Source organism: Parasteatoda tepidariorum, chromosome 10, assembly GCF_982258835.1.
Source record: "Parasteatoda tepidariorum strain Cologne lab strain chromosome 10, Ptep-v5.0, whole genome shotgun sequence".
Classification (NCBI taxonomy): domain Eukaryota; kingdom Metazoa; phylum Arthropoda; class Arachnida; order Araneae; family Theridiidae; genus Parasteatoda; species Parasteatoda tepidariorum.
The window spans coordinates 70056702-70078098 of record NC_141764.1 but is presented as its reverse complement, the minus strand read 5'-3'; the positions used below and the strand labels follow the sequence as shown (position 1 = coordinate 70078098).

At 29.8% G+C, this 21397-nt stretch overlaps 1 protein-coding gene across 2 annotated transcripts in view; it reads right to left on the bottom strand.

Moving 5' to 3' along the window:
* Nucleotides 1–5084: 5084 nt before the first annotated feature.
* The window catches only part of Nost (Nostrin), a 115678-nt gene continuing 99365 nt past the window's right edge, over nucleotides 5085–21397 (bottom strand). For both annotated transcript variants that reach the window (XM_087154284.1, XM_087154283.1), the window contains exons 8-13: nucleotides 21204–21323; nucleotides 17905–18102; nucleotides 15978–16103; nucleotides 11792–11909; nucleotides 9881–10000; nucleotides 5085–8237 (exon numbers count right to left, since the gene is read on the bottom strand). In XM_087154284.1, coding sequence (XP_087010410.1) covers nucleotides 8134–8237; nucleotides 9881–10000; nucleotides 11792–11909; nucleotides 15978–16103; nucleotides 17905–18102; nucleotides 21204–21323 — 786 coding nt within the window. In that variant the 3' untranslated portion in view covers nucleotides 5085–8133. The remainder of the gene's footprint in view (nucleotides 8238–9880; nucleotides 10001–11791; nucleotides 11910–15977; nucleotides 16104–17904; nucleotides 18103–21203; nucleotides 21324–21397) is intronic.

Sequence of the window (21397 nt, the reverse complement as noted above, 5' to 3'; positions counted from 1 at the left end):
CTTTACTACTTAACCGGTTCGAATCCTGGTCACGGCATGTTTTTTTTCCATCTAAAATAAGGCTTTAGTTCTTTAAAGAAAATTCCTGAATTTTACAGTTTTTTTTAAATTTATTCTTTTAAAAATGACAAAAAAATGAAAGTTGCTATGCATTTTCTTTTCTTTAATAAGTTATTTATTTATTTTTCTATTATACTTAATTAAATTATTTATGAAATGTTGAAAACATAAGTTGCGTACTAAAAAATCAGAATTAGGTACAATGTGTTGAAGGCGCACTAATAAATTAAAATAGGGTACTAATGTATGATTAGCTAAAAAGACATACTAATGAATTAAAATAAGATTTTAATATCAGATTTTTTTAAAATTTTATTTATTCTTTTAAAACTGACCATTATGTGTCACTGCGTTTATTTTTTTCTGCAATAAAATTAATTTTATTTGGGAAATATCTAATATCATTGAACGCATATGAAGCTAAAGTGAATCAAGTCAAAAGATTGGCTTAATTTTAATCCATAATTAATCAATTTTCGGTTATGAGACAATTAAGGTTAAAGTTTATTAACTCTAGTTTAATTCTATAGTGAATTAAGACTATATTAACTATGGCTCTGAAAATATACACCATTAACCAGGATTGGTAGAAACCCGGGTTTTTAAGAAAGAAAGAAAAAGCTCGATTATATCTTTATGAAAAATTTATAATAGTAAGCTTAGTTGGTAATTTACAATAACAATTTCGTGGGCATAATATGATTTTATTCTTATTAAAAAAATAAATTTTTTTCTTCTCTTTTTTTAGTGAGACGAACATATTTAGGCAATTTGTCTCGTGAGTAAAAAAAAAAAGTCAATGCACCAATTTTACCATTAACCGCAACAAATGCAATTTTATATCTTTGGACTTAATGCAATTTAGCTTTGAATGCTTCACATTTTTGTGGAAGTACAGTGCGCAAAATAAAAAATTGGAACACCCTGAATAATTTTTGATTTAATGATCGGATTTTCCAGTACCAAGACGCAATCTTATTAATGGTTCGAGAGGCTGACCTCAAATATGCTTATGAGGTTCTGCAGACGATATTTTAAGTTCCGAAATCAGGCACAAAAACGTACTTTCTCTGAAGAACTATAATTTTTTCTTCTTTTTTGATAGATTCGAATTCTTGACCCTCTAAATATGGAGGGTAGCCGCAGTCTTAAAAACATGATTCCAATAATTTGGACAGAATGGCAGTCGAATGTTTGGACCACGCAATGTTAATTTGATTGCTTGCTTATTTCACCATCTCAAGTAGAATTTAAAATTTTATTTCTTACGAACTATTCAGCCGATTGCTTTCAGATTTTTGATTGAGTCACTTAAAATTACATAAATTAAAAAAGTGTAAAAATCTGTGAATCTTAATATAACAATTTTACAGACTGAGGTAATAGTAGATAATAGTAGAAAAACTCCAATTATGAAAATTAATTTTTTACATAAAAGTGTCCTTGGATAAACGAATTTTACGATTTCGTGCAAAGTTTTTTTGATTCGTTTAAAGCGATCTACATCCTCACTAATCAACTAGCGCAGGGGTGGCGAACCTTTATACATCAACGTGCCATTTTTCTGAAAATTTTTTTTAATGTGGTCATAGACGTGCCGTCAAATAATTTTGACTTCGTGATTATAGGGAAAATAATAATACTAAACACTATCAACTCAAAACTCTTTATTTACATTGAAATAAATTACATTTTGCAATGTCTCAGTTATACACATAATTCAACTTAAAGTAACATCAGTGTGACTTCTGTTGTAGATGACAAATAACTTATATTAGGTTGTAAGATGTTAGTTTAAGCAGGACTCTTAAATTATTTTTGCTAGTTATTTATTGTTAGCTGGTTTTTTATGGTTATTAATTGTTTCTTTAGCATTAATTGTTAATTTTTTTTATTAATAATTGCTTATTATTTTGTTTGTTTTTCGTGAATTTTAATTTAATTGTTCCATATGCTTCAATTGTGATAGGTGGCGTGCCGAAAATATTGTGTCGAGTGCCATAAATGGCACGCGTGCCATTGGTTCGCCATCCCTGAACTAGAGTACTTAAAGTTGAGCCCTTGAACCATTAAAATTGAACTTTAGTACGTTAAAATCTGATCAATGGATAAAAAGATGTTAAACTTAATATTTTGTGTTATTTTTTTTTATATTCCTGTACTAAGTAATGCCATGAAATTTTTGACGTAATAAAAGCTTAGTTGCAGACAATCATTTTTTATTAGTTTTTAATACTTTAGGTATTTAGAAATGGTCCTGAAAGCTTTGAATAGTATGGTATACAATTTTTTATTTCATTTTGAAGAATGTAACTCTGTATGTCAAAAGACAAAATTTGAACGAAATTGGTCGAATAATTCTAGAGAAATCAAATTTTAGATATACTTTTTAAAATCTTGATAACCCTGAAAAATTTAAAAGGAAACTCTTAAAATCGTGTAAAAATTTGTATACCTTAAATTAAAAAATTTTTTAATTGATTGTTAAAATGAAATATTAAAAAATAATAACAATATTATTAATTCATTTATGCATGTTTTTTTTTTTAATTTCGATAAACGAATTTTAAAACTGTGTGCAAAATTTTTTCAATTCGCTTATAGATAAATCGAAATACAAAACAAGTGAAATTAATATAAAAACAGTCCAAACATTCGACAACGCACTTGACTAAACCACTGGGGACCATATTTTCCAGATTGCGACTCTTCCCCATTTTGTAGGTCAAGAATCAGAATCTGTCGAAAAAAATATATGCTTATTCAAAATGTTTATTCATTTTGTGTCTAATTCTGAGACTTAAAATATCGTCTGCCAGTCCTACAGTAGACTGATCCTAAAGACACGGTTCCCAACAGATCACCGAAGTCAAGCATCACTGGCTGCGGTCAGTTCGCGGGTGGGTGACCACTTGGTTCAGTCTGCGTAGGGACCGAGGGTGTGCGGTATTGGTCTTTGTTAAACTGTTCTACCGTAAAGTGCTCGACTTCGCGTGCAGATCGTTGGACAACCGAAGCGGGGGTGCCATCCCCTCTGCAGAGGATCAAAATTGTGATGACATGTCTTCGGATCATCCTCAGGGATGTTTCCCAGATCATTGCCAATAGCCCATTGTGCAGCTCTAGTGCGACGTAAATGAACTACAACAACAGCCACTAATTAATTAGCATATTTGAGATCAGGCTCTCGACCTATGAGTCCTTGTAAGTGAAAACCCTATCATTAGATCAAAAGTTACTCAGGGTGTTTCGCTTTTTATTTTGAGATTTGTAATAGTTATATGATGATGTAGTGCAGTGGTTCTTAACCTTTTTAAGCCGCGACCCAAATTTGAGAAATATGTTCATGTCGCGACCCAAAAGAAAGTCAAAATTAGGCTGAGTAAGCCACAATGATTTCTTCTAGGAGGTGTTGGTATTACTTATTATTTGGTGTATTACTAACTTTTTTGGTTCGACTCAGCGCGACCCAAGAAATATGCTTCGCGACCCAATTTTGGGTCGCGACCCATAGGTTAAGAACCGCTGATGTAGTGGACTTACGTGAATGCGTTTACCATTTGATCTATTTCATTGTAGTAGAACCAGTGTTGTATTTACTTACTTTCCTTTATAATGTATTTTTTAATATCTTATTTTGTTGAAATTTATGAATTTCATTAACCAAATAAAGACAAATATTTTGGCAAACACAGTTTGCAAATAGAAATACTTGCAATGTCATCCCCCCCTTTTACCAATACTTACATTAAACTTGTATATAAATATTGCGTTTTTTTTTTTAAAGAAAAAATCGAGAGTTCCAATGAAATTAAAACAAATAACAATAAAAAGAATGTATGTGATTTTAGAAGCAAATAAACAGTTTGACGCAGAGCAAATTATGTATAAACAACAAACTATATACTGGAAAATGTTTCTATGGTTTGCACTAATTCATAGAATGTAATATCTTATAAATGTTAATATAGTCTTAAGTTGTAAAACAGAAATAAAAAAAAAACATTCTTAAAAACAGAAATAAAAAACACTATATAAAAACAGCTTAAAAAACATTCATCAATCTATAATAATTTAAACTTAATTTTTTCCCCTTGATATTATTGCTTCGAAGTATTATCTGCAATTATTATTGTACGTTATTTGCAATAGTTTAGAAAAAATCAACTATGCAGAAATTCAATAGATTCAAATTGCTGTTAATTAAATAAGGTTTTAGACTTAATAACTAATTGAAATTTTTCAAAAATGAAGTTTACCCCCTCTGAATTTCAAATTTGAATATTGTAAGAAATGAACTACTTACCAGGTAAACATTTCTCATTCTTCTAATTTAGCTATGAAAAAGGAATATGCTTAAAAATATTCAGTCTGAATTTAGAATAATAATTCACAATTCACTTCAAATTATGTATTTTAACTAAGAATTACTTCTTTGATAAAAATAAATAAATAATATGTTGAATTATCGTTTGCTAGTTTATTGAGGTAGATTTTTTTTTTAAACAAATGTAAAAAATTTATTTTACAATCCATATAAGAAAAATATGTAGTTGCCTATGAGAGTAAATTTTTTGTGAATTATAAACTGCAAAGTTTTGAGCAATATCTTGACTTTTGATTGCTTTTAAAAGATAAAAATTTGGACTAATGTTAAAATTTTTGAAAAAAAAAAACTTTCATTTTTAATAAAATATATTTTAAAGATCGTCTGTTACTTAATGTTTTATGCTTTTTTTCCAGTTCACTGTATGGTAAATTTGATTATTCTATTTTAAATTCCAAACATTTTAAAGTTATTCTAATTTAATTTTCTTACAAAATACAGTTTTCCAAGCTATGTATAACAAAACCTGATATCCAACTTTGATTAGAGCTAAAAGTTAATAGTAAAGTGAATTTACTGGCAAAGTTGTCCATTTTTATAGTAATTTATATTTAATAGTCGCAAGTTTTAAAAGAGACAAGTAATTCTATTGAATTCAAAACTGTATAGATATATACATAAAAATTCAATCCGAAGCTTATGAAATTTTTTCTTCTTTATTATGACATTTTGTACATGAAATTTACAATCAAATAGCCTAACTTTTCATTTACCTATATACAATAGGAACAACTTCCACATCCCTATGGCAAAATACATTTTACATCACTTTTACATTTTTAATCCAGAATTAAAAACATACAGGAAGAATTTACAAACATGAAAATACATTTTTCATTATTATATTCATCAGAAAATATACAACATGTGGTCAGAATGACAAAAATGTATACATTACATGTACTAAGGAGCACATTTATAACAATATTTATCTATCAAAATGTATATCTTAAAATTTCTTCAAAAGTAGTTATCTTAAAATGTATGTTTTAAAAAATAATCGAGGATATTTATTTTAAAATACACGTACTAAAAATATTTTAAAAGTATTTTATTTTTTTATACTTTATGATCAGATGTTTGGAGAGATTTATTTCATTAATTTGTAATCACAAAGTAGATATACGTTAGTCAATATTCAAACATTAATCATCAAGAAGAAAAATGACAGATTAATATCCAAGATTATTTAACTTGAATCCCAATATAACAGTTAATTTCTCGCCATGTTGATAGTCTTCAATGAAATTACTGATTTAAATTCAGTGATTCAAAAATGCCTAATTAGAATATTGGTTTGATTTTTACAGTCAAAATGAACTTTTGTTTTATGAAGGCATTTCTTTTTGGGTTTTGGACTGAATCATCTTAGTTGGTTTCTAACTTAATAGCATAAACATTCAAATGCTATAAAATGCACTGATGCACTGCCATTATCTGAAGAAAAAAAAGTGCAAATGCAACATGCGATGTTATAAAAAATTTCAATGAAAACTAAAAATTTTGGTCTGGATGAAATTAAAAACATTTTTGAATAAGAAATTTTATTGCATGGATAGTAATAATCCTTCTCCATGTAAAAATACTTGTTAGTACTTTTAAGGCAGCTCTATGTCACAAAGGTTTCGTGAAAAAATACTTATCCTTTATTTAAAAAAATGCTACAATATCTGACTCAACAACTATGATACTTAAGAGGGTGAATAGTTGTAATAATAATAAAGTTATCCTCTTTAAAATATATTTTTGATGCATATTATGTGATTTATTATAATAAAATCAAACGTCAAAGCAGTTCAAAAATCAACTTTTTTGTGTACACTTATTTGTGGTTATTTTACTACCAATAATGAAACAATTGTATAAAACATTTTAATGATGTCCCTAAAACTAACTAAACTAAGAGAAATATATAAAATACAATGTGTAGAATGCAATGCTACACAATTTGTATAGCTATTATTCATGAAATGTATAACAGTTTATAAGGATGGTAAAAGATATTAAACTTTTTTTATGCATGCATTTTGCAACAACTGGTAAATCAAATATGAATATTTTTTAAATTATACTTTACTTAATTCATGTAAAAAAAAATCAATTAATTTTTCGAAATAACCTAGATAAAACAAGTTGTTACGCCCATCAAGAAGTGTCATATTGTGAATCAAAATTATTAAAGAAAAAAAAAGAGATACAATTAAAGAGCTATATTCACAGCAAAAAAAAGGTAGAACACAATGCATAAATGCTCTAAAAAGTTATGAAAACTAAAACAAAACTATATAAATTTGAACATAGTATGTAAAAACGTTTTAAAAAGAAAGATGAGATGAATGTATGGTTGATTCTAAATTAACAGTATTTCGATAATTACTCAGCATAACAAATGAATCAGTGGTACCCACTATATAGTCTGAATGCTTCTCCAGAATTTCGAGTCAGGCTTTTTCAATTGTGAAAAATCATAAATTGTATATTTACAATTTATTTTGTAAAGATTTTTTTTTTTTTTTACAAAATATTAATTATAAAATTGTACAAAACAACCACTTCCTTTTACCTTTCTGAAGTTTCCCTGACAAATAAATGAACCTTATCAACTTTCTGAAATTTCCCTGACAAATAAATGAACTTTATCAACTTTCTGAAATTTCCCTGACAAATAGATGAACCTTATCAATTTTCTACAATTTCCCTGACAAATAAATGAACCTTGACAATTTTCTGCAATTTCCCTGACAAATAAATGAGCCTTGACAATTTTCTGCAATTTCCCTGACAAATAAATGAACCTTATCAACTTTCTGAAATTTCCTTGACAAATAAATGAACCTTATCAACTTTCTGAAATTTCACTAAAAAATAACTCAAACCATTCTCGCGTCCTGGAACCATTAAGAATAAGTTCCAGAAAGTGAAGATCCGATCAAAAGTTATTCTGAGCGGTTCGTTTCTCTTGCGCACTGTACGTCCCAAATGCGATAATATAGCAAATGTGTCGCTTTCTTTATCAGTTCCTTTCAATGGCAGATTCAATTCTGTCATAAAAAGAGTGTTTTCTGTGCTAAAATGTTTTAGTATCACCAACGGAGACAATAAAATACAGAGCGATTTACAAAACACATAAGAAAAATATAAATAGAAACAATGTTATTATAAATATGTTTTGAAATTTTGCTTTTGAATTAATTTTACATTCTAATATTTGCTAAATAGTACATCATATGCTACACAATGCAGCCTACAAGCATTTATTATTTTCCCCCCGCCTAATTTGGCTTTTAAGCTTGATTTTCGACCAAATTTTGATTTTCAATGACCTTTCTCTACCATGTTTTGCCTCTTACAGAAAATCTAGTGAGTACCACTGATTTAAAATCTAAGATATATCATATATACAAAAGTACTTTATTCATACATTTAAAGAACCAAATATTAATTCAATTTTATTTACAAATGCCTTATTTATCCATACACATCATATGTACATTTCAGGCGCACAGTTCCTTAAATACACTTCCTTAAAAAAGAAAATCCATTTTTTAGATTTAAAAACTAATTTTTGTTCATAATGTAAGTCCTATAGTGCATCATTCATCCAAAATTAAGCTCTTTAGCAATGAAATTTGACTGCTATGTTGTCAATGTGACAAGAGGAACTTTTTGGAAGCTGTGTTGAGCAGTTACAGTTCTTCCACATAAGTTGAGGGGAAAACTCCCATGGTACCATTCAGTTCACCTTGCCACCAACCGTCCTCCGTTTTTTGTACCAAAATAATTATGTCTCCTGAAACCACAAAATGTGTTAATTTGAATGAAACAAAATAATTGAGAAGTTTTTATGCTGAAGAAAAAAATATATCTAATGTACATTTTAATCAGAGTTGGGCAAAATATAACTGATTATAAATTAACGAACTACTTTCAATAGCGATTTCGAGTAACTCGTTAACGAGTATAATGCAATTTTATGAGTAGATAATTTAGGATAAAAATTATAAGTGTAAGACTGACTAAAGATTGCACTATGATTACAAATAGCTATGATTATATCTAATTTTCATTACAATTGTAACTTCAATCCCAAATAACGGTGAATTTCGAGTGACTAAACAAATTCATTTTTGTCCAACTCTAATTAGGCTGCACACATTATATACACTGAAGCCCATAAATTAAGGATAATGTCAGCTCCGGTAAATAAAGTTTCGGATCATAAATCACTAAATATTTTAATCTCTTTCTAACTAGTTGTAATACTATTTTCAAATTATTCAACGACTTACAGAATTTGAAGCGTTAATCATAAGCTAATTACTATCCATTATAACACCCTCTGCTTCTAATTTCAATATAGAATAAAAAATCTAATTTTTTTAAAATTAAATTGAGCCACATGGGATAAAAAAAAATATTGTTTTCCATGATTTTTTTAATAAAAAAATAATTATAACAAACTCTCGATTTTCTTAAAATTAAAATTACATTGTTTTATTAAAGATTGTAAAGATGTAATTTTTGAGTAAAAATGTCATACGTTAGGCCTTAATTTTTCAAATCATAATTAGATCATTTTAAAAAGCATAATCAATACAAATGTAAGGTTGGCTCTCGTTATTTTTTGGGCTACCCTCCCTCTGCAATAGATCTAAAATGCGATGGTATGTCTTCGGATCATCCTCAGGAATGTTTCCCAAATCTTCGCAAATAGCCTGTTGCGCAGCTCTAGTGCGACACAAATAAAGTTCTACTTTTACATAACTCAATCAAATATTTTCAAATTGAAATTCTTAATTGAAACTAATTTAACTGCAACTGAAACAAGTTTAACTTCATTATTTCAGTTTCTTTTCTTTTCTTTTATCCGTTGTTGAACAGCCGACCCACTTTTGGGTTTACGACTACTAATGTTTAACTCGCCTTGCAATTTTGAACCAATCCAGAAGAAAAGGAAACTCCTGGATCAGTACCCCCAGAGGTATAATTTATTATGGGAACATGGAGGACTTCGTGACTCGGCAGATTTAACGGGCATCAGTCACCATTTACACACAGGGAGTCTTCGGCAGGCGGGGATCGAACCCATGACCTCTTGGACATGAGCCCAGTGCCCTACCAACCTGGCTATCCCGGCCCCTATTATTTCAGTTTAAAAAAAAATTTAATTCTTCACAAAAAAACAACAAAAATAATTTTTTTTTATATAATGCCGACATTAAAAATGCAAAAAAGGCACACAATACCCAGCCAGTCGCTTGTATACTTTTATTTTTAACACGTATTTTATTTCTTAATTCAAAACCTCTTAAAAGAAAATATTTTATCAAATCATTCAACTATTTTATAAAAAAAAATTTAAAGAAAAATCAAGTGTTTAAAACTGATGGAATCCTGTAAAAAAATTTTTTTTTCAAAAATGTATATACAAACCTGGATGAAGAGTCAATTCGTCACTTAGCTTAGCTTCATAGTCATACAATGCTCTGCACTGTGTCATTGATGATATACCATTAGTATGAGATGGCATATTTGCATACAGGTCATTTGAATCTACAGAAAAGAAATAGCATACATTATCTTTTCAGTAAAAAAGAAATAAACAAAGGGTGCTCAGTAATCACCAACCTTAATATATATTTTTAGAATCAAAAATGGAAGAAAAAAATATACACATTAGAGATTGCAAATTGATATAAGTGAGGGGGGGGACGTTATCAAAAGCTACTCTACAGAGGAAGGTGGAGTGGGAAAATAAAGCAAGTTTTTTTATCAGATAAAATTTGAAAATATCTCTATTAATTAACTGTCTCTTCCTTTAAATTTTTTGAAGCAATTGAACAAGATTTTATGTATTCAATATCTTCTTCTTCGTTAAGGATTTATATGTTCAGATAATTTTTTATGTGTTTTTTTTAATTGTTTCAACATTGATTTAATATGTTTTCTTTTTTTTTTTTTCATTTCATCTTTGGAAGGTTTTTAAAATAGTACCCAATGAATGAAAAATGCTATAGAAGCAAAAATTGAACAAAAAAGCACTTTTAATTTAAAAAATATACAAATTTTACGCAATCTTTTCCAATGCCTAAGAAAAGCGTTAAAATCAGCTAATTGCTGACATAAGTGAAATCACTTATGCTTCAAAAAATCTCAATACAATTATCAAAAGAACTATTCCAGATGTTTACAGAATTTTCTGTTAATTTTGGTCCATTTTTTTTACAATCTTATTTTTTTACAGCAGAAATTATACCCATTTTATTAATTTACACCCTTCAAGGAAAAGGGTACAGTGAAACCTGCCAAGTTGACCACCCTTGTAAGTTAGACACCTGCATAAGTTGACCTCAATTATCAAGAACGGAATTTTTCCTATATAATATAAAGAAACAAAACCTTTGTAACTTGACCACCTGTTTATCTTGCATGTTGACCACTGAAATAAGTAAATTTTGTCTAGGAGTATTACGAAATTCTATTCTGAAACCCTCATAAGTTGACCAGAAAAAAAAATTTCAGAAAATTTTCTGTCATTTTGCAATGTATGTTAAAATTTCACTTGTTTGGTGAAATTGTGTAAAAAGCTAATCTAAACCCTTTTGTGAGTTGACCATCAGAGGAAACTGTAGAGGGTCAGCTTTTAACCATTTCTTTCATTCATTCATTGAATAATGTATCTCTATGTTTGTATTGAAAAACATTGGGCTGATGTGAAGTCTAAACAACAGCGCCCTACAACAATGAGGGAATATTTTTGTAACAAATAGGTTTGTTAGGTTTATAAGTGTAGTAATAACAGAATAAATTTTAAAGTGTTCAAATAATTTTGTTTTGTTTAAGTTTTCAAATTACATGTTTTCGTGTTCTGATATTTTAAGAAATTATTTTCATAAAACACTTCACATGCATAACTAACGAAAACATTTTTTTAAAAAAAGTTAGTTAAATATTAGAATTACATTTCTTAATATATTCATTTGACAATTTGCTAAATAAAATTTTTTAGTCAAGTAAAAATTTTTTTTTAGATATATAGCAACATGATATAGGAAACGAAAAAGTAAACAATGACCCACCCCCTCTATAAGTTGTCCACTTGTCTAACTTGACCTCTAAGACAATGCACCACAAGTGGTCAACTTACACAAGTTTTACTGTAATTAATTTATGCCATTCGAAGATAAGAAGAAATCGAGGCAAAATGAAATTAAATTTATTTACTTCAAATATAAAAAATGCTAAATAGGTAATTATATTTCTACGGACATACATTTACCTATTTAGCATTAAAAAAAGGCCAAAAGACATAAGGATCGACATAAAATAGCGTTCATCACATACCTCGTACTTGAGAAATATCGATATCAGGCGATTCGCTAGAACCTGATCCACTGCTGCCAGAATTCCTCCTCTCCATCCTCACCCAGTGAGGAATCTTTAGAACTGTTTGCTGCATACCCTGTGCAGAGTTAAATAAATTCCATTATTTTAATGAATACACTTTTTTAAAAAAATTAACAAAACAGATGTATCATTTTCACAATCAAACACATTTTGAAACCTATGATGGTAATGACCTTAATAATAACCTTCAATAGTAATTATTAAGGCTTTCATATTCATTTCGATATAAAGAATAAAAAACTATTTCCACTAAAACAAATTATTCATTTTTGAAATTTGCTTAGCGTTAAAATAAATACACTCTATAACAAAAAAAATCGACGCACCAAGAAGGAGTTGTCCGATTGAAACGAAAATTGGTGGATAGGAAGACAATGTACAGAATAGTAAATGATTAAAATTTCAGAACAATTGAATAATTTATTGCAGAGTTACAGTAACAAGTTCAATAAGGTGTTGACCCGCCTCTAGCCTGGATACAAGCTGCCACACGGCGTGGCATAGACCGATAAAGCTCCCGGATGGTCTCCTGCGGTATTTCCTGCCAAATTCGATCCAATTGTCGAACGAGGTCATCAACATTCCGTGCCAGATGCAATCGCCTTCCCATCATACCCCAGGCATGCTCGATGGGAGAGAGATCTGGTGATCTGGCAGGCCAAGGAAGAGTTTGACAAGCTTGCAGACAGTTCATAGCAACACGTGCCGTATGTGGTCTGGCATTGCCCTGCTGAAAAACCAGCCCAGGGCGCTGCAAAAGGAACGGTAGCAAAACAGGTCATAGGATGTCGTCGACGTACCGCTGTGCAATAAGTGTACCTCTAATGACGACCAAAGGGGTCCGGCTGTCAAAGGAAATGGCACCCCAGATCATAATGCCTAGTTGAGGGCCAGTGTGGCGTGCAATAGTGAAGGCAGGATCCCCCCTCTGCCCTGTGCGTCTCCAAACACGTCTTCGATGATCGTCAGGACACAGTTGGAAGCGGGATCATTCGGCATCATTCCAGCCTGATCGAGCGTCGATTTTGCGCGTCTTGGTGCGTCGATCTTTTTGTTACAGAGTGTATTTCAACTTTAAAAAGAACATATGCTTAAACGGAAAATTCGCTTAATTGGTAATTGTGCACTATAAAATTGCATTCTTGCTTTTCATCATTAGAGGACCCCATATCACGAGAAAAACTTTTCATCCTAAATTCGATTTAACCTTCATAAGATATTTAAACTATAGAAAAAGCAAGTTCAGGCAAACCTAGAGTAGGCCATGAAGTTTCAATGGTTGAAAAGAAAATTAAAAAATCAAAATGCAAGGAAATTATTGGAAGAGAGCTTCCCAATTGCATAATCCTAATTTATCCTCTCAAGACGCGGTGACTCAGGGGATAGAGCGCTTGTTTCCCAATGAGGTGAACAGGGTTCATAACCCAGCCATGGCTGGTCGATACGAATTTCGCACCCGGTTATACCGACCACAGCGCTGACGTAAAATATCTTCAGTCGTAGGCAGATCATGGATTAGAGTCCCTTTTCCGCCAGGCTAACTGAGGGAAGTTTACCTCTCCATGTAACGCAAATCCGGGTTATTTCCGTCAAAAAATCCTGATCGAAGGTAAATTTATTCCAATACGTGATGGAAGAGCAGCGATGGCTCAGGGGATAGAGCGTTCGCCTCGGGTTCGAATCCCAGTCGATACGAATTCCGCATCCGGCTTGCACCGACCACAGTGCTGACGTGAAATATCCTCAGCGGTAGACGGATCATGGGTTAGAGTCCCTTTGCAGTCAGGCTAACCGTGGGAGGTTCTTGTCGTCTTCCTCTCCATGTAACGCAAATGCGGGGGTTAGCTCCATTAAAAAGTCCTCCACGAAGACAAATTTCTCCCAATACTCGTTCCAGGAGTTCCCTTGTCTTCTGGATTGGGTTCAAAATTACAAGATTACGGAGATGAACATTAGTGGTCGTAAGCCCATAAAATTAGGTCGGCTGTCCAACGACGGCAATAAAATAAAATAAAATACTTGATGGATTGGAAAGGATAGCCTGGTTGGTAGGGTGTTGGACTCATCTTCGAGAGAATGGGAATTCGAATCCAGCCAGTTCAAGAATCCTGGGTATAAAATGGTGTCTGGTGTACTTTAAATATGTTGGGGTTACAAAGTCTTCCAAGCACCCTTAACAAATCAATACCTCTGGGGTTTTTGATCCAGAAGTTCCCTTGTCTTCTGGATTGGGTTTAAAATTACATGGCTGCGGAGTTGAACAGTGGTAGCTGTAAACTCAAATTTGGGTCGGCCATTCAACGACGGTTATAAAATAAAATACTTAATGAAGTTTCCTTGTCTGCTGGATTGGGTTCAAAATAATAAAGCTACAAAGTTGAACAGTGATAGTCTTTATTTATCCTCTTATAATTAATTTTCATTTCGAATTTTTTTTTATCAAGAAATTTCATGGCTTACACTAGGTTTGTCTGAATTATTATTAATAATAATATTAATCCATATTATTAATAAAAATTTAAATACTTTCAATGCTGCATGGAGATGAAAGAGAATTTGGCATCTTCTTAAGAATATAACAGGCAAAACAACATGTGCTCAATAATATCAAATTTGTAAAACACAAAGTATTTGTTTTATATTGAATTGAAGTTATATGGCAGTATCAAATGCTTAGACCAAAGAAATCAAATTATATTTATCTTTTCAAAGTGAATATCTATTATTCAAACAAAAGATCTAACACTTTATAAATATACAGATTTCGCATTGCTGCGTAAAATGCAATTATGTACACAGTCCAATTGCTACATTAATATATATTGCTATACGAAGTGAAACTGCATACAGAGTTTTATAGAAATTCAAAACTTCTAGAAGCCAGGACCGAATTTTAAGAGGCAGCTTGGAATCAAAAGTAGCATAAAAACTTTTTGCTTTTATGAAACTACTCGAGTAACAAGTAAATTATTATTTGTAACTTGGTACTATATTAGGATTTTTAACTCTCCCCCCCACCCCTAAAAAAAAAATTTTAATTTTCAGATTTTCAAAAACTTATGGATTCTTGATAATATATATATATATATATATATATATATATATATATATATATATATATATATATATATATATATATATATATATATATATATATATATACGGTAAAAGCTCGATTAAAGGAGTATGTTAAGGCATATTACAAGAAACCAGCTATTATGACAAATTTCTAATCCACCGTCAAAATCCTCATTTTAAAGATTAAAAAATTTGTTTGTAATAAGTTAAAAATTACTAGCCTTCCGCTATTACGACGAAAAATTTTGTAGAAAAAAAATATTTTTCCGTTGTTTAAGTCGGTAATATTACACGAAAAGGACTTAAATGGAAAACATTTTCAATAATTTCAGATGAAGCGAAAAACTAATGTAGTTTCCTATGTAAATGTTAATCCCTTACATTTTTTATGAGGCGACAGTCAGTTTAGATATCTTCTTCTGAATAAAAAATTTAAGCTATTTTTAAAAATTCCGCCCTGTGCACTTTGAAATAATATATAAATATATATACAATATATTCTTTTCCATTGATCAAATGTCCCAATTGCCTTTCATAAAAACTTGCTATTAAAATCAACATTTATTGTTATCAATGAATTTAAAAGGTATAGCACTGGTTTCCTTTTCCTTTTGGAAAACCTTGTTCAAACACTCTTGTTGTAGAAATTTTAACCTCTTATGAAGTTCAGAGCTTCACAATTTAGACTACAATCTGTAAACAAAAGCAGCCAACTCTAGATGAGTATTTCAAATTAAAATAGTTATTGAAAGAAAAAGTGGTAATTATACCAATTCCATTTTTTAAAAAATATTTTTATTGCTATTTCAACCTAAAGAAAGTAATTTCTTACAATGATACGCTCTTCACTAAAAACACAATTTCATCTCCTATTATAATTAGTCGCTATAACGGACTTTTACAGTATATTTGTAAACAAAATTCAATTACATGCATATTAAAATTGCTTTTACCATTAAGTTTTTGTTTATGTGATAAGAGTGAAAAATGAACAATTTCTATCGGCATTCACTAAAAAGACTTAAAACAAATTAATTCTCATTACTTGTTTATTCTTTATTTCCATGTGAGTATACAGAGGATGAGTTGGTTTATTTCTACCATCTAAATCAGCTAACACACTTTGCATTTTATATCGAGTTGCTTCCAAATAAGTTAGCATAGCACGCATCTGGAAAAAAGGAAAAAAAGGAAAACAATTAGCTATATAATATACTTAATTGTTTTATTTTTATTCAAGATATATTTTGTGACAAAATATTCTTGATTCACATAGTTTAATCTCGATTAAATTACTCAAAAAATTTAATATTTCAAATTAGATTCTGTTCTTTTTAATTCTTAAATGTTGATTTTTCACACCGATTAATTTGATGGCCTCGAAATCGATAAATTTCTTCCACGCTTTTTGATAAGGTATCTAAAAATACATCTTTCAAAATATATATTTACAAAAGTTATTAAGGAGCACATTGAATATAAAATTAAGATGTTTATTTCTTCCATTTTTATCTTATTGACTTGAGGCATAAAAAATTTAAGAATCAAAATCCAAGAACTTTAAACAGTTATGCAATATTTACATAGAATACAATATAAACTAATCGTTCATGAAGTTTAAAGCACAGATCACAGTGATTCATGTGATTTTTAAATTAGATAAATTTTTTAATGATCATAGAAAATAACAAAACTAAATCAATAATTTCATTCAATGAAAGAAACCTGTTTTTTTTTCTCTTTTTCTTTCTTTTTTTTAAAAAAGAAATCTTTAATGTGCCATCTAAATATTTCCTAAGCATGTTTTAAAATTTTTTTTCACACCCTTTTGTCAGCAAAAATAAGCAAATTACGAACTCATGCTTAGTTAACCAAAACCATGCTTAAGTAGGAAGGTCGCAATACACTAACAGCATTGTTTTTTACTTTAACTTTTGTACAGTGGGGAAACGATTATCCGGAACGATCGGGACCATCGCTATTCCGGATAACTGATTTTTCCGGTTTTATGAATCGCTACAAAAAGCCGTTTTTTTATTGTTAAACCCAACTAAAAGTAAAAAAATATTTAGAAATAATCTTAAAAAGAAGAAAAAATGATGAAGTAATACACTAATGATTATTTCTAAAATGATGGTATGGTAAACATCTTTAAAAAAAAAAAAAAAATCCTAAAATCTCATGAGGAAAAAAAATATTTTTTTTTAAAATAGCGGGAAAATTTATCGAATTTCGTTCCGGTTCCTTAATTTCCGGATAACGGGTTCTGTACTGTAGTAATCTGATTTTATAAATAAATTCAATATAAAAGATGTACAGGCGCAAAAAAATTTTTACGTTTTCAGTCATTTTAAAACATTTTGAATAGGGTATTCCGTAGGAATCATTTTGTTTTCTAAGGTGTAAATAATATGCTATTTTTATAACTGCTGTGAGTCTGTAACTGTAACTCATGACTGTGAGGTCAATTTAGCCTATCTAAAGCCAGAGCTGCCTACGTTTATTTTGAAAATGGAGCAAAACGTCAATATGGAGAAAAGCCACAGTTTTGTGAAAGTGAAAGGCATTTGTGGTCTAATTTTAAAAACTTACTCCAATGCTGCATTACCTGGGATCATAAAAATTTACAAAAAATGAAACTAAGGCAGTGATTATGATAATTTTCATCTAGGTGGGAAAATGTCGCCAAATTGGCAATATTTAAAAAAAAGTTTAATAACTTTCAAAATATGTAAGTAATTTGTCGGTTCTAAAGCTCAGATAATTCTTCACGGCAAGATTATATATATATAGTTTAAAAACATAGCCTTGCTTCAACTGTAAGTTACTTAAACTATGGCTTTTTTACTTTCCTTGGTGATAGAGCTTCGATAAACAGCTTTAGAAAGAATTAGAGGAATGCAATGCATGCTAATATCGATTCCAATTAAACCTTCAAAATTAATTACAATAATGAATAAGGAAGGCGTTACATTTTGAAGCTTCTCAAACACGTCTTGCTGCGCATCTGCATCTCCAAAAGTCGGCGTCTCTTGAAAAACTTTAGCTAAGTTCTCGACTCCCTGTTTGCCTTTTCTCTCTAACTCCAGATCATGTTTGAGGAGGTTTAGAAACCTCTGGAGGATTTCTTTTCTTCTCTCTTTCTTCATTTCATTGTTCAGATTTTCAGCCTGTTTAAAGGAAGAAGAAAAACGTTAAAAGCCAATAAAATCAAGTGCAAGCCAATAAAATCAAGTGTAGCTATACAAAAACGCTTTTATATTAAACAATGTTTAGAGAAAAATCACAAAGTAAATTTATTGTAAATCAATTATTTTCTATTTAATGCATAATTATTTTTGTCTTACTTTTAAAAATGTCTTCAAAATAATCTAAAATTTTTTTTGTATACTTATTTATTTACATTTATTAATATCTTACAGACAGCAGTGTAGTTTATTGACATTTATTAGTTTATTGACTCGAGAAAAAAAAAAAAATAGAAATTCACCAAATCTTGAATGCCAGGAAAATGACATACTATTAGCATAGACTCAACCTAAGCCTTTATGTTAGATGGACCATTGCTTAAATTAATTCTTTTTATCCACTGTAGAAAGAAACAAAAAATTTTTTGTTGCTGATATGTACAGAATAAAATTGTGTAGAATAATCAATCATTAAATAAATAAATAACTTTGATTACATCCAAGCATATTACAATCATACATAAACTTGGTATGAGGTTAATATTTGCTTTCCCTCTTTACAGTATTAGCAGTTAAAAATAATTTCTGGTAGCATTTCAATGTCCTGGAATTCATAAGCCAGGAAAATGACAGCCAGGATAATGACAATTCGCCATTTTATAGCATATAACTTTACTTTAATTTAATATTTTGGCCGAAGATGTTTATATTCTGCAGAAAACAACAGTATTTCTTAAAATAACTCAGATAAATCTATGTAGTTTTTGTTATTAATGATTTCAAGAAGCCAGGAAAATGACAGCATAAAAACCTACTCACCTTGAAAAAATTTTTGAAATAGATTTTGAGCCAGAAAATTTGTTCTTTATTCATGCAACCAGACATGTTCAGATAGGAGAGTATCTAATCAATCTATTAACATAAGATATTGATTCCTGGCGCTATTTATTTTGGTTATAAATCACTAAATAAAAGTAGCCAGGAAAATGACAGATTTTCATGGGACAAACAAATTATTGACAGAAAAAATTATTTTAAACGAAGTTTTAGTAAACAATACCCTCAGCGTATATTCTAGAAATGCTTACATAGGATAAGATAAAAAAAATTAGATTTTGAAAAATGTATGGGTAGTTTTGAAGCTAGTTATTATTGGAAATATTGTTTGGGACATGCCAGGAAAATGACATTCTGATATTCAATAACATTTTTTAAGTATACAAAGCAGTTAATGCTAGTGCAAAGTCATTTTAAAATGCTAACAGCAATGCTATTTGTTAATTTTTTTTAAAAAAGAGTTCTTTTAGTACCAGGAGGCTTTGCCCCCTACTCGCTGGCGCTCGTCAACCCCCGGAACTGCTTTCGCAGTTCATTTCGGAATGCTTCGCAATCCAATGCTCGCTTTGCTCGCTCATTGGATACGTTCTTAACGTCTAGCTTTTGTATACTTTTTTGAATACTGATGTTCCGAAAACTTTTCACTGTAGAAAATTCTATACCTGTACATTTCAATATTAATTTGAAATTGCAAACAGTTCACATATTTTGCTTAATCACACTATTCTAAATTTCAGTTGTTGAGAAAAGTAACTGTTGTAAGTTTTGTTTTAAAGTCTTTCCCACCAGAGGGCTAAAGCCATGTGTTGTAAAACAATATGAAATAGTAGTCTGCCACTGAATGCCGGATGTAAAGCATCGGCTTCGATGAAGATAATTTTGTATTTTTAATTCTCTGAAGGGCACCACCCTAAAATTATGGAATTTGTAAAATAAATGTATATATTTTTGATTGTTGATGAAGCCCATCATTTTGTGTTTTCATAAGTGTTCAGAAGCAGAACAACTATACGTTTTTTATTTTATCACAAAAATATAAAATATATAAAAAACAAAGAAAAGAGTAAGAAAATGAGTATAGTCATAGAAAAAGTTAAAATTATAATATAGTATTTGTCAGTTAAAATATAACTTTTTGTTTAATTCATTGTTAACAATTCAAATTTCTCCGAGGCAATTCTAAACCTTAATTTTGTTCTAAATGTCAGTATTCAGACACACAACAGAAGTTTAATATGAAGTTCTAAAATGCATATATATGTACATATATATATATGTAAAAAAAGGATCACAGTAATTATATAACTAAATATTAAGGTAGTATTGCTAAGTTGAAACACAATATTTTTAGTTTTCATGTCAGCAATACAATTCAATTTTTCACAAAAATGATTGTTCCCATTATTAAATTCAGTGTCAACAATTCAAATTTTTCTGAGGCAACTCTTAACCTCTAAATATTATTTTTTTTATGAACACATTTCTAAATGTCAGTATTCAACCACAAAACAACTTAAAGTCCTCAAATTTAGCATAAAGTTGTAAAATGCAATGAAAGAGGGTCATATCAATAATGTAAGTAGAAGTAAAGTTAGTACTGTAAAATTAAAACAATATTTTTAATCAATGAGCCAAATTCTTCAAGAAGCAGTTGTAGAAGTAGCTGGATAGAAGTTTTTTTATTTAAAACTTTTTATAGAATTCCTTTAAAAACACAATTGTTAATCTGGGCATTTGGCGATACAACACTTATAGAATTGAAGGATTTGTTACGTCAAGTGCTCAAGTATCATAATTTTGATCTAGTTGCGCTTCTATGTCATTTTGATTTATGTTGCTAAGTTAACTTTCAAAAAATTCTATGGCTGGCAACAGCATTTTTATTTTTTAAGTTGTTTATTTTTATTTCTTTTAGAATTCGTAATTTTTTTAGCGAAATGTTTTTTAACCTAACAAAATTCTTTGCCGACTGTTTTCTCTATAAATGAAGAAAATAAAGTAAATACTTAAGTGTTGTGAAAAAAATCTTATTTAGTTGTACAAAGTGCTTCTTTAAAAATGAAAACTGTTGCCACCAGCGGAAAAGAAATACAGCCAAAATTTGGGAGCCACGTACGAGAATTATATATAATAGATTATAGTATTAGATCTTGGAGCAAGGGACAGTGAATTGTCATGTTTTGTGAGAATCACCCATATATTTATAGATATGTATAAAAGAATTGATAAAATAGCAACTCTCTTACATAAAAATCAGGAAGGAATTGTTCGGGTATATTTGGACCAGTTCCTTTAGTTTCTATTAGCTTCTGTAAATCCGCTCCAACGTCTACTGTGTTAAGAGTAGTTTTCAGCCTATCAGAACACTGTTAGACAAAAATACATTAAAAACACAAAAAAATGCAGGATATAAACAAAAGTAATAAAGTCACCAAGAAAA